The sequence below is a fragment of the Rhineura floridana genome, chromosome 7 (genome assembly GCF_030035675.1).
Source record: "Rhineura floridana isolate rRhiFlo1 chromosome 7, rRhiFlo1.hap2, whole genome shotgun sequence".
In the NCBI taxonomy this organism is placed as follows: domain Eukaryota; kingdom Metazoa; phylum Chordata; class Lepidosauria; order Squamata; family Rhineuridae; genus Rhineura; species Rhineura floridana.
In genome coordinates, this window is record NC_084486.1 from 77204761 (window position 1) to 77218738 (window position 13978).

General features: G+C 39.2%; 1 protein-coding gene across 2 annotated transcripts in view; it reads right to left on the bottom strand.

Moving 5' to 3' along the window:
* RBM20 (RNA binding motif protein 20) overlaps positions 1-13978 on the bottom strand; it is a 199120-nt gene that overhangs the window by 38719 nt on the left and 146423 nt on the right. For both annotated transcript variants that reach the window (XM_061636024.1, XM_061636023.1), the window contains exons 2-5: positions 11605-12742; positions 9124-9185; positions 8412-8497; positions 5616-5707 (exon numbers count right to left, since the gene is read on the bottom strand). In XM_061636024.1, coding sequence (XP_061492008.1) covers positions 5616-5707; positions 8412-8497; positions 9124-9185; positions 11605-12742 — 1378 coding nt within the window. The remainder of the gene's footprint in view (positions 1-5615; positions 5708-8411; positions 8498-9123; positions 9186-11604; positions 12743-13978) is intronic.

Consider the following 13978-nt stretch of genomic DNA (forward strand, 5'->3'; position numbering starts at 1 on the left):
GGAGTGTGTAGTGTTGCCCCACCTTTTGGTGAGAGTGTTAAGCTGGAGTGGTCGCAACAGAAGTGGGAGTGATGCTTCTACCTGTACAGATACATGTGTTTGGTGAGTTGCTTTGTTTTGTCTTCCTGGTATATCTATGTTTTAATCTGTTAGTAGTGATTATGATTTATTATGTTAGTTATTTTAGGTTATATTAATTAAGGTTATATTAACATTAAGATTTTTTTAAAAAAATGTTTTGTATTGTCTTAAATATGTAATTTGGTTCTTATAATGTCTATTGTTAATATTAACATGTTACTGTTTAAGATGGTTTCTTTTAGACATTTTGTATTGTTTTAAATGTGTAATTTTGTTTGATTTTTTCCCCAACACTGTAAATTGCTTAGAGGCTTCTTTTCAAGTGTGAAGCGGTATACTTACTTACTAAACAACCAGCTACATACCTACCTACCTACCTACCTACCTATCTAGCTTCCAAATGGGCTGGTTACATGGTAAGAGAAAGGGATTTTTTGATGGATGACTGCAACATACAAGCACACAAATCAGGATTGGTGCTGCACAGAGTACCAAAATGGACAGAGCTAGGTCAGATCCAGTCCATCCCAGCCCCCTCCACAGCTGATCTCAGTTATGCAGACCATGTCAGCTCCCTCATCCACGTCGTAAATGAGTGATGTTTTATTTTGGACTGACCAGGCATTCACTAGCAGTACCAACAATTAGCAGGGTTAGATAGATGGCCAAGGGAGAGGGCCTTCTCAGTGGTGGCCCCCAAATTATGGAATGATCTTTCTGAAGAGGTCTGCTTGGTGCCAAAACTGTTATCTTTTCAGCACCAGGTCAAGATTTTCCTCTTCTCCCAGGCATTTCAGCATGTGTTTTTAAATTGTTTTTTAAAAAATGTGTTTTTAAATATGTATACTTGTTTTTAATTGTTGTGAACTGCCCAGAAAGCTTCGGCTATGGGGCAGTATACAAATGTAATAACAATAACAACAACAACAACAACAATAATAGTACTTAAGACTCAAGGAATCGGGAAGGGGCTCTGGAAACAGCCATAGGAACTAACTGTCTACACTCTTTACTCCTTTGATTCCAACCAATCTGGTATTGGCAACACCCTGCAACTCCACCTGCCCCCTCCATCAGACATATATTTCTCCATCAGCTCACAAACCAGATAGATTGTAAAACTGTCCCAGTGCGCAATATACAATGCAGGAAGTCACAACTTAAACATGCAATGGAAGATTAAAAAAATGGAGTGGAACAGAGTAACAGGAGCATCAAGCCCCAACTACATACTACTGCCACTTTCTAGGTCTGGGCCAAGATCTCCTCCTTCGAACCATCAAGTTCATATCCCTGACTTTCACATGAGTCTTTTCTTCCACACTGACCTTTCACCTGGGGATGGGGGAGGCAGGAGTTCCACCACTCCCACTAACCAAACTAACAGGAAAAGATACCGATACTACCCAGGACTTTCTCCAAGTGGCTAACCCAAAAGGGAAAATTCCCTTTGGTGTCTCCTCACCATGGTCATTCCCATTTGCAGCTGATCCACCTTTATCTACCCAGAGAAGATGGATGGGTAGTTACAGCTGGATCCAGTCACAACTCTGCCTCTGATGTTCTCAGCACACACACACCCTGCCCATGGAAGGCAGCAGCTCCATGGGAGCAGGTGGGCAAGTGTCATAGATTTGTCTCTTTCCTGCTTCTGATGATCCACTGTCAGCCAAACCACTGCTACTCTGTTGAGGTGCCTGCGGCTTGGTCAATGACTAAGACACTTGGCACATCTAATCTACTATGTCTATACAGTAACATTTGTCCTTCATGTCTAGTATACTTCACAGTGACAAATTACAAGAATTAATGTTGGCATGGTGTAACCCTGTGTTATGAATTCGTACATTTCTCTACGGAGAAGCGCTATCTAAGTCAAACTAAAGGTGTTTTTTATTTCATTTTTTCTAAACATGGTTTTTTATATAATTGTGATATATTCTGTCAGCTTGATTCTCAAGGCTGAATTTAATTGCAGAAAAGTCATTTTGAGTTAAAGGGTTTCCCCCACCAGGCTAATAACTTGAAAAATACAAAAGGAATGGAGGCTCAGAAAGTTTTCTTTCAATGTTTTTATGGAGAAGATAGACGAATTAGCCTATTGGGGGGAGGAGAGCACTCATATCTTTAAGAGTTTTTTTAAAAGGTTTTCGGGGTTCTACTGAACAGGCTTATATTCCTTCTCAGTGGTTTTGTTAAGGCTCCAATCCTGTTAGGAGTCCATGGGAAAATTAATACATATATTGGCATCTCCTTATTGGTAACACTGTAAATAAAAGTCACTTCCTCTAACGGTGAATTCTAACATTTCAAAGGCTTTTTCTTCATCAGTATAGCAACTTATAATGCATCATTCATGGAAAATATTTATTCATTTAAAACTCTTATTTCCTACCTCTCCAAAGGATTAATCAAAACAGCAGCACAGAACTACAATACAAGATTATTAGCTGGACAAGTCTTCCGGCCAAAGAACATAACCATGGTTTAGTGTGATATGTGAACATGTAGAACAGGATCACAGTGTAGGTAGCATCTGGGCTCATGGGAAGAGACTGACTTAGAAGTATGTGGGTCCCAGGCTAGGGAAGCTTTAAAGGTAAGAAACAGCACCCTAAATTGGGCTCAAAATCAAACTGGTAACCAATGCAGTTTCCACAGAAGAGACTGGATTAGTTCCTACTTCCCAAACTTTATCAAGAGATAGGCAGCATTCTGTTCTTGCTGAAGTTTCTCAATTGTCTTCCAAGCACAGCATTTCATAAAAACATTTTACAGAAATCAGTTTACAAAAATGTAGATCAGGAAGGCAAGCATTCACTATCTTCTCCAAAAAGGGGCATAGCCTACATCAGGGATGGAAAACAAGATTTGGCCAATGGCCCAGATTCTGTCTTCTCCAACCCCTTGTTGTCAACCCCATTTGACAAATGTTAATCCCTTGACATCACATTGATGTTGGATAACTCCCCCGCTCCCCTTCCAAAACAAAATCCTTTGAGGGCATGGCTTGAACTGCACCTACAAAGGAAGATTTTCTGCATCATTGGCTTCAATTCAAGCTGACGATGCAATGAAATACTTGTACTTACAGCTTGACATAAGTGCAAATCTCAGCCAGAATACAGCAAGCCAACTTTGGACAACTGATTCCAGCAGATTTCTTCAAAGTGTGGAAGAAACTAGCTGATTAGCACTTACGGGAAGCCTGCTGGGAATAGCTGTGCTACAAAGTATCTGATGTGGGAACTCCTTAGCACAGTTGATCTTTGCAGGTTTGCTGTCACTGCTGATCAGTTGATAGGCACTGTCAGAAAGTCTCCCTTCCCAAGGAACTATCAGGAGCCCTTTAAGGCTCCCTATTGTTCCTTGACAGCTGTGTTTCTACCTGCCCCACAGGTGGGTGTGATTTAGGGGGAAATACCCCTTGTGGGCTAAATAGGGCCACTTGCTGGGACTAATTAGACCCATGGACCAGAGGTTCCCTGTTGCTGGCCCACAGGTTTACTCAGAAATAAATCAGGATCTAGAAACCTGTAGGTTCTAATCTGAACAGATAGAGAAACTATGGTTTATTTGTTTGTTTATTTTATTTGCAACTTGACAACAGAATTAAAAACAAAGAAACAAATTCATTCCATAAAAAACAAAACAGAATAGCAACCACCACAGTCACTTGACTTCAGAAGAGGAAACTTCCCAAAACCAAGGGGATTGGTAAAAAGGAAGTTGAAAGGCAGAGTCAAGAAGGACTCCAAGCATTTTGGAGTTATTTAAAAACACAATATTAAGAGCAAAACTGGAGTGTATATCATAGATCAGAAGAGATACCACCGGCCAAGAGGATGCCAACATGGTTATCAAGTAGAGTCAAAGACACTACTAGAGGCAAGGAAGCTTCGTTCAAAAATTGAAGTCCTATCCAAATGAGAACAAAAAGGAACACAAACTTTGGCAAAAGAAGTGCAAACAGTTAATATGGGATGCCAACAAAGAATATGAGGAACACATTGCTTAAAACATGAAGACCAACAACAAAAAAATCTTTAAATACATTAGTAGCAGGATAAGGGAGGTGGCTGGACTCTTGGATGGCAAGCAAAGGTGTGCTAAAGGAGGATAATGAGATTGCAGAGAAGCTGGATGAATTTTTTGCATCTGTCTTTACAACAGAAGAAATAGGGCAGATCCCTGTGCCTGAACTTATTTTGCAGGAACAAACTAAGGTGATGAGAGATGACAATCTAAGCCTATTAGACAAAATGAAAACTGACAAAATACCAGGTTCAGATGGCATTCACTCGAGACGTCTCAAAGAACTCAAATGTGAAATTGCTGACCTTCTAACAAAAATATGCAACTTGTCCTTCAGATCAGCCTCCATACCTGAAGACTGGAAAGTAGACAATGTAACACCAATTTTTAAAAAGGGATCTGGGGGGAGGGGTACTGGAAATTACAACCTGGTTAGCCTAATGTCCGTCCCAGGAAAAAGTGGTGAAAAGTATCATTGAATAAGAGGAAAGGCCCTCTTGTGGATCAGGAACTGGTTAAGTAGTAGGAAAGAGAGAGTAGGAATAAACAGACAGTTCTCCCAATGGAGGGCTATAGAAAGTGGAATCCCCCAAGCATTGCTATTGGGACCTGTGCTTTTTAACTTGTTCATAAACGATCCACAGCAGTTAGTTGGCCAAGTTTGCTAATGATACTAAATTGTTCAGGTTGTTAAAACAAAAAGATTGTGAAGAATTCCAAAAAGACCTCTCCAAACTGAGTGAATGGGCAGTAAAATAGCAAATGCAGTTTAATATGAGTAAGCGTAAAGTGATGGATGTCAGGGCAAAAAATCTTAATTTCACATATACACTCACGGGGTCTGAACTGGCGCTGACTGACCAGGAACAAGACCTAGGGGTTGTAATGGATAGCTCAATGAAGATGTTGACCCAATGTGCAGCAGCTGTGAAAAAGGCAAATTCCATGCTGGGGATCATTATGAAAGGTATAAAAAATAAACTGCCGATATCATAATGCTGTTATACAAATCTATGACATGACCACATTTGGAATACTGCATACAGTCCTGGTCGCCTCACCACTGTAGAGCTGGAAAAGTTCAAAAAAGGGCAACCAATATTATCAAGGGGATAGAGTGTCTCCCTATGAGGAAAGGTTGCAGCATTTGAGGCTTCTTAGTGTTTGTTTATTTATTTATTAAAAAAGAAAGCAACAAACAAAAAAAGCAACATGTCCAAAAAACACATCAAACACCATTTGAAGCAGATGGCTTTAAAAGCCTTTTAATTATTATATTTTCTATTTCTACATATTACTGAAACACAGACCAACCATATATGTGACTGTGGAAGGGGTATGGGCCCAACCCAAAGATACATGTGGACCAGCAATTCAGAACTTAATTAGAAATATTTTAAGTCATTCAAGGTAATGAGTTATCTTGTTTTAATGTTGTTCAAGCAAACCTTGATGTTTGCCAAGAGCTAAATCCTGTACTTAATAAGTGATATACTCACATTTACTCCAGAAGGTACGGAAGGGAAGGTAGAACCTGGCTGGCCAAATGAAGGTGAAGAGTTGTATGATGACCCAGCATTTAAAGAGTAATCTAAAGAAATGGAACACATTCAGCAACAATGAAGATGCACTATTTCTTAAATATCTTTCTTCCTTGAGAAAGTAAACCCTGTCTCATCCTTTCATGTTTATTGAGGCATATGCTCATGTTACAAAGCATTCTTTTTCTAATTATAGGCTATGGTGGCCCATTTTTTCTCTTCCGAAATTGAATCATTCTACAGACGAAAGAAGGGGAAAAGGTAGATTTACTGATCCCAGTGAATTGCAACTGAGGCATCAAGTTAAAATAAGATATCCATTATGGTCATGTTCATCTTGCCCAGCAGAAACAGAAGGAGAACCCTGATGGATCAGACCAATCTAGTCTAGGATTCTGTTCTCACAGTGGCCTTCCAGATGCTTAGGGGAAGCCCATAAGCAGGACATGAGTGCAACACTCTCTTGTTCATGTTCCCCAGGAAATAGTATTTAGAGGTATAGTGCCTCTGATCCTGGGGGTACTATATAACCATCATGACTAATAGCCACTGATAGTCCTATCATCCATGATAAATTTGTTTAATTTTAATTTGTTTAATCCCCCTTTAAAGCCATCTAGCTTGTGATGGTGAGCTCCATGGTTTAACGATGCACTGTGTCGAGAAGTACTCATATTTGTCTGTTACTGAATCTCTTCACGCAGCTTTTTTCAATGTAGCACCACTGGATGGGGCATGAGTTGTGCTTTTTGCCTTTTCTAACAAAGATCCTAAAGAGACCAATCAGCCATGGGTGCTTGGTGGGCTGATTCAGAGTTTCAAAATGTCTGAATTCAGATTTTATTTGTTTAAAGGATTTAAAAAACATTTTTCAACTTTAAAACTTTCCAGAGTGATGAACGTGTATTAAAAAGTAAATCTGCATATAATAAATCTAAATCAATTGAAAAATATTTATATTGAAGCAGTATAAAATAATTTTTAGCAGATAAGCCAACTAATTCAATTACAGTAAATTACTATAAAACATCAAATAAAAACATCAAGGAAATAAGCAGTCACTGGAATAAAATCAGACTTTTGTTGTTGTTATTACTGTTAATTTAAAAGGCTTAGATTCATTTAAAAGATTTAGAGTTTAGCAACACTGGCACAGCTATGGGGAGTTTCCCTTTGTCCGTATGCCCAGCAGATTCAGGTAATATGTGACATCCTGAGCAGATGATCTAGTTCATTATCCGAGGAGTTGCTATTAAAGACATCTGGCTGAGCTGGGAGTGGGAGGGACTGCATGGCGGTGGTTCCGCTCCTACTTGGCGGGTCGGCTCCAGAAGGTGGTGCTTGGGGAACATTGCTCGGCACCCTGGACTCTCCAGTATGGGGTTCTGCAGGGGTCAGTTCTGTCCCCCATGCTGTTCAACATCTACATGAAACCGTTGGGTGTGGTCATCCAGAGCGTTAGAATGCGTTGCCATCAGTATGCTGATGACACCCAGCTCTATTTCTCCTTTTCATCTTCTTCAGGTGAGGCTGTATGTGTTGAACTGGTGCCTGGCTGCAACAATGGACTGGATGAGGGCCAATAAACTGAAGCTCAATCCAGACAAGACTGAGATGCTGTTAGTGGGTGGTTCTTCTGACCGGATGGTGGATGTTCAACCTGTCCTGGATGGGGTTGCACTTCCCCTGAAGGAGCAGGTTTGTAGCTTGGGGGTTCTCCTAGAACCATCTCTGTCACTTGAGGCTCAGGTAGCCTCGGTGGCACAGAGTGTCTTCTACCAACTCCAGTTGGTGGCCCAGCTAAACCCCTATCTGGACAGGGATAACCTGGCTTCAGATGTCCATGTTCTGGTAAGCTCCAAGTTAGATTACTGCAATGCGCTCTACATGGGGCTGCCTTTGAAGACGGTTCGGAAACTGCAGCTTGTGCAAAATGCAGCGACCAGATTGGTAACAGGGACCAGACGGTTCGAACATATGAAAACGATTCTGGCCTGCTTGCATTGGCTGTCTGTATGTTTCCGTGCTTGATTCAAGGTGCTGGTTTTAACCTATAAAGCCTTACATGGCTTGGGACCACAATACCTGATGGAACGCCTCTCCCGACACGAACCCACCTGTATACTAAGCTCAACATCAAAGGCCCTCCTCTGGGTGCCTACTCTGAAGGGAAGCTTGGAGTCTGGCAACAAAGGAGAGGGCCTTCTCAGTGGTGGCCCCAAAATTATGGAATGATCTTCCTGATGAGGTGCGCCTGTTATCTTTTTGGCGCCAGGTCAAGAGTTTCCTCTTCTTCCAGGCATTTTAGCATGTGCTTTTAAAATGCTTTTTAAAATGTGTTTTTTAAATTTGTATATTTGTTTTTAATGTTTTTAATTGTTTTAAACCACCCAGAGAGCTTTGGCTATGGGGCAGTATATAAATGCAATAAATCATCATCATCATCTGGAGTGGCTTGATCACAAAAGTTATAAGTATATCCAAATGTATATTTACTCTTAGTTCCCATAAATATTGTTCCAGAATGTTACAAATGTTTAAACTTCCAGCATAAATAAAGTTTAGCTATTATGTCATGTACCCATAAACATCAAATGAAAAATAAGCCCATTTGCTACAACTATATACCAACTTAAAAAAAAGTTAAGGCTGCAATCCTGTGCTGGAAGCAAAGTCCCACTGAAGCCAACAGGGCTTACTTCTGAATAGACACATACAGGAATGTACTGTATATATATAATTATGTAATTTTACCTTCAGTACCAGAAAGATTAAACACAGATGCATTATTTGGAGAAGAAGAGTGCAACATTCCTTCTGCTGAACAACATATGTCTGTGCTAGAAGAAAAGGAAAAAAGTTGAAATTCAGCTACACTAGGAAAAACTAGGACTTGCTATCAGAAATCATAAACTTATTCTATTATTCCACTGGTATTATAGCAGTGCCATGTTAGGATTAGGTTATAGGGCATTTTTACAGTTTGCTTCCCTGAAGTTTCCTCAACAACTTCAGCCTATAAGCATCAAGAATGCAAATGATCTGGAGTGGCAAAATAATGGTTAGGACTGTCAAAAATAGTACAGGAGTGAAGCTAGGAGTTTCAGATGGAAATTGTATCTAGACTCAGTGTACATCCTCTTTGTTCCAGTAAGAACAGCACTATCTGTGAGACTGCCTTTGCCAATATAATTTCTTGCAAGACAAGTAACAGGACGTCAGTACTCAAGGCCACATCCTGATGTCATGTTTGTCATGTATGTGTTGTGATTCAAAACATACACATTCATTTATTTGCAAAAGGTTCCTGTGTAAATTGCTAGAATCTACATCCATATAGTATTTATGACTGAGATGTTTTATGACTAGATCACAACAATAAACATATATTACTGAAGTTACTAAATAACTGTTATATTAGTCACATTATTACAGGCACAACTTTGTTTCCATACTTAACACTCACTTCTCTGAGAAAGTCAAGCATTTTTGAATGTGAAGATGTCCTTTAATATGCTGATTCCAGTCCTATGTGAAAACATTGAGAAAAATATAAAATACTGGAAAGATAGAAGAAAATTCATACAGCAGGCTTATTTATATAATACAGTCTATGAATGGCCCAAATTAATTGTATACCATTCAGGTTTATGAGCCAATAAGGTTTGACATGAAATTATTCCAAATGATACAGATCTGACCCACTTTAACTCTGCATATGTGCACTAGGCAGACACTCAGACCCAGGTCCTCAAAACCCGTAACCTCCTTGCATAGCTGGAGTCCAGAAACCATCCAGCTGCAGGAACTGCTCATTACATTAACGGCAGTGTTACTGGAGGAGCACAGCAACAGAACAGGACATTTTCTGAACCATTAGTATAGACTGGGATTTTTGGGGTAAGGGAGCCATGTCTGCACACTGAGATAGACCAAGCAGCCTAAGTCCATCCCACTTCAGTCTTGGTGGTGCTCAGTTGTAGGTTTGTTCTATTCTGCTTTGTTATTTTTATTATTTATTAAATTATTCATATATTGTATTTCTTTTGAAATCACAAGGTGGTATACAATAAAAATACATTAAAATTACAATAAAGCAGTAATTGGTACTACTTGCCAGCAAAAAATGAATTTTAGTGAGATTCAAACTTTTAATCATTTGTTCACTTTATTAAGATTTGTTGAACAAATACACCAAAAGTCTTCATTTAAATGGTATGCATTTCAGAACACACTTTCCACATGAATTACACAATTTTCAATGCATCCATTCATAAAATACACATTTTCTACACATTGTTTACGTAAAATATTGTTTTTGTGCACATTTCCATGCACCAAAATAGCACCACAAATTCTGGAGAAATGTGTAGTCTGATTAGGAGTTGCATTCTGCTTCACAAGCAAGCCCAGGAGCACTAGATCAGGTTGATCCACTGTAAAATTTGGACCGGATGAAGTCCTCCCCCATGCCTATCTGTACAGTGTCCTACAGTGCAGCAGAATTGGTGATCAGGCTACATACACACTTTTAATTTCAAAATACAACAAAATTATATAACACTAAGTTTCCTGACTGCAACATTTTTGTTTTTTAAAAGAAAAAATAAGGAAGGTTATGTTAACTTGTAGCCAAAAATTATATTTCCGAAATGCTGAATATACTGAGTGCCCATAAAACTTCAAAAATCTATTTATTTTAATGTATGTATGTTTTAAAAAATATTTGTTCAGTTATAAACATTTCCTAGCACAAGAGTCACTGACAACAAAGCTGAAAAATATCTCAACCCCCCTTCTTTTCTCATCATGTCGAACTATATTTCTCACCTTCCTGGGGATCAATATGATGCCCTCTTCCACTCGCTCACAAATATGAATCAGGTTCTAAAAGCATATCACTTGGGGACTGGGAAGTGGTACTAAAAGCTGATAGATTGCAAGAGTACCATGGCAAGATCAGGAGCTACACTTTGGGACAGCGATTTCTCTGATCAGTTTTGTTATTAAGGACACAATTTCCCCGTCAGAGGAAATTTTACTCCATTAATAATCCATTCTCATGGAGAAAGCACAGCATTTTACAAGTACAGCCATCTTGCAAAATAAACTACCAGGGCTGGGCTTCCATATACATGAGGCACAACTTGACAGGGTTTACATGGCCTTACTTATGACAACTGGATGAGAGGCACCTATCCATGAACCCATCCACTGCAGAATCAAGATTATTTTTTCTGCTTTAATATGTGATCTTTATTAAATATTATTAAGTATCAGAATACTATAGCTCTACTCTCAAAAGTGCTTTGAGTATAAGGAAAACTACATTTATAAATCATCTGTGTATACTATAAATTTGCTTACTGTACAACTAACAATGTTTCTAAGCATATTTAGCTGGAAGCAAGCCCTACTGATTTTAATGATACACAAATACGCTTAGGATTGTAGACCTTGGGTTGTATTCAACTAAGTCTTACTCAGAATAGGCCCACTGACATTAACGAACCAAAGCTAGTCATGACTGTTAACTTCAATGGGTCTGCTCTGAGTAGGATTAGCGCCAACTACAACCCCTTATGTTTTAAGCTGCTTTTTTCACAAGTTCCATCTAAATTCTGGGACTCAGGTTTAATCATTCTTCTAAGTATTGTTGGCTAAATTTCTTTAAGTAAAATCTAAACAACTCTAGTGAGAATGGACAGGTGATATAATTTGTCTAGTAGCATTCTTACCATGAAGGAAGAAACTAGGCTGACCCTCAGAAACTAATTAAGAATTCCCAAGAACTATGTTAACAACCCACAACTAAAAACAAATGCACAATGTAAACAAAACTAATAGAGATTTACACAACTGGTATCAGGAATGCCTTGGAGTTAATTTACTGAACCACATTATCAAGTATTAGAAGCAGGCCCAATTCTGAATGAAAAAAACGTACCTTTAGATCAAAAATCTTCTTATCACATAGGGTGCAGATGTGAGGGAAGCAAATAGGTGCTATACTATGAAAGTCATTCAGCTCATGAGACTGAAGAGGTCTCACTGACAAATCTGGTTCCTGCTTCTGTCTCATTCGTGAGTTACTGAAATTCTGTATACTGCTTTTGGTTCTGTTGAAAGGAAGAGGAGTGCTAGCACTAAATTTTGTGTCAGGCGTTGGTTCTTCAGGGTTGTAGAGATCGTTTCTTATTTCATATGGGACATTTGTTGACAACCACATGCTGGCATTGGGAATGGTGTCAGGCTTATTTTGGTTAGGGAAAGTAGAAGGATTTTCCCACTGCTTTGTTTCAGTTTCATGTATTACAGGACCTGCCTCGCCTTTTTGATTTATAATCTGATGAGAATTATGTGGATCACCAGCAAAAGTCAAAGACTGTACACCAGCTGTGTGCTGGTCTTTAGAAGTCACTCCATAAAAGTCTTTCTGAAATCCTGGCTGGTTGTCATGCTTACCAAAATGGCGATCATAGGTTCCAACTCCAGAAGAAGTTGGGACTGAATGAGACCCACTCGTCACAAAGCCATGCTGGCTGCACTGTTCAGCATCAGAGGGAAATACTTGTTTACCATAGTCATAAAATCCACCTGAAGCAGAGGAGATGCCAGTCTTATTTAGTCCCATAACTACAGTCTCTTGTCCAGCTGTCTGAGATATTACACCTCCAAAAGGATTTATGACCACAGTGTTTGGGTTTTGATTTTGAACATTACCTACAGATCCCAGAATTCCACCTGGTACTGCCAAAGAGGGATTTTGTGTTGAAAAATGTATTCCACCAGGTGGGAATCTAGTGCTGGTAGCTCCCACCCCACCAATATGTCCCTGAGGAGAGTTAAACATGGAAGGATGTCTTAATTGGTTGAACAGTGGCGGAGACATGGCCACTTTGGAGAGAACTTGATTCAGGACTGTTGCAGCTGCTGTGTTGTTGGTGACTGCTGTCTGAGCCAATTTTAGCCTGTGCAGGGTAAGCTGGGCTTGCAGCTGAGCAAGCTGAAGACTTGCAGGAGAAGGAAGCAGAGGATTCGGGGTGCTGACAGAGTATAGATTCTTGTCCAGTAGCTTGGCAGCACTGCAAAACAGGCAATAGTGTTACTTTGAATTAATATTTGAACAGCAGGCCCTTGTCACCAAATCATGACTAAGTGGCAAGATGCTACACCTGACATCTATCCTTGTTAAACCCCTGGAAGGAAGGAAAGTGATTTATGACATAGTATTAACCCAGCCCGTCCTCTAATGTGTCTGGAACTATATTCACTTCAGCTATGATACTGAAGGTAGATCAGTGTTTCAAAGATTAAAAAGGGGGCTTAGGTTCATTTGGGACCCAAGCCAAAAACTGATTTGAAAGTCAGTGAAAGGACTTCAATGACTCCAATGAGATTTCTTTCAAGCACATTACTGAGCAGTTAATAGAACACATGCCTTGTAACAAATAAGCTAATGAAATTTCAATTTGTCCATTATAAGAGGCAATTAATATAAGCAACAGATTATCTACAATTTCAGTTACCTATTTTTGTATACAAAAGCTGTACATTGAATCTGAATGACTTTTAAAAGAATTGTTCAAATGCAACTGGACACTATAGCATTTCATACCAATAGCAATCTGAACAGCAGATCACATTTTCCAATTACACACAATGTTGCTATTATGAATGTTTGACTACCCCTTTGTACCCAAGATTTTACGAATTATGACAAGCATCCTCTGAGAGTTACCACAGTTTATTCTCTGCTACCAGGCCCCTGTGTACTTTATGTTTCAAAGTAGGGATCTCTTTCAAACAGCTACAACGTCCCACTCTGTGTGTGAGAGGTCCCTCTAACCTCCCAATATGTAATACTCTTCACACTATCAACGTTACTTGAGCATCTAAACATATAAAGTTACTATTTATTTATGAGATTTACATCCTACCCTTCCTCCCAATAGGAGCCTAGGGTGGCAAACAAAAGCACTAAAAACACTCTAAAACATTTTTAAAAAGACTTTAAAACATCCTTAAAAACATATTAAAACAAAACATCTTTTAAAATGTAGTTTTTGAAAAGCTTTAAAAACATCTTAAAAATTAATTCCAGTGCAGACACAGACTGGGATTAGGTTTCTACTTAAAAGGCTTGCTGAAAGAGGAAGGTCTTCAGTAGGCACCAAAAAGATAACAGAGGTGGTGCCCGTCTAATATTTAAGGGGACAAAATTCTGCAGGTGGGGTTCATGAAGTGCACTCCCTCTCCCCCCCCCTCTAGGCCTTGCCTCTCTCTAAGTGCAAAGACAGAGAAGATCAATAAATAGAGAA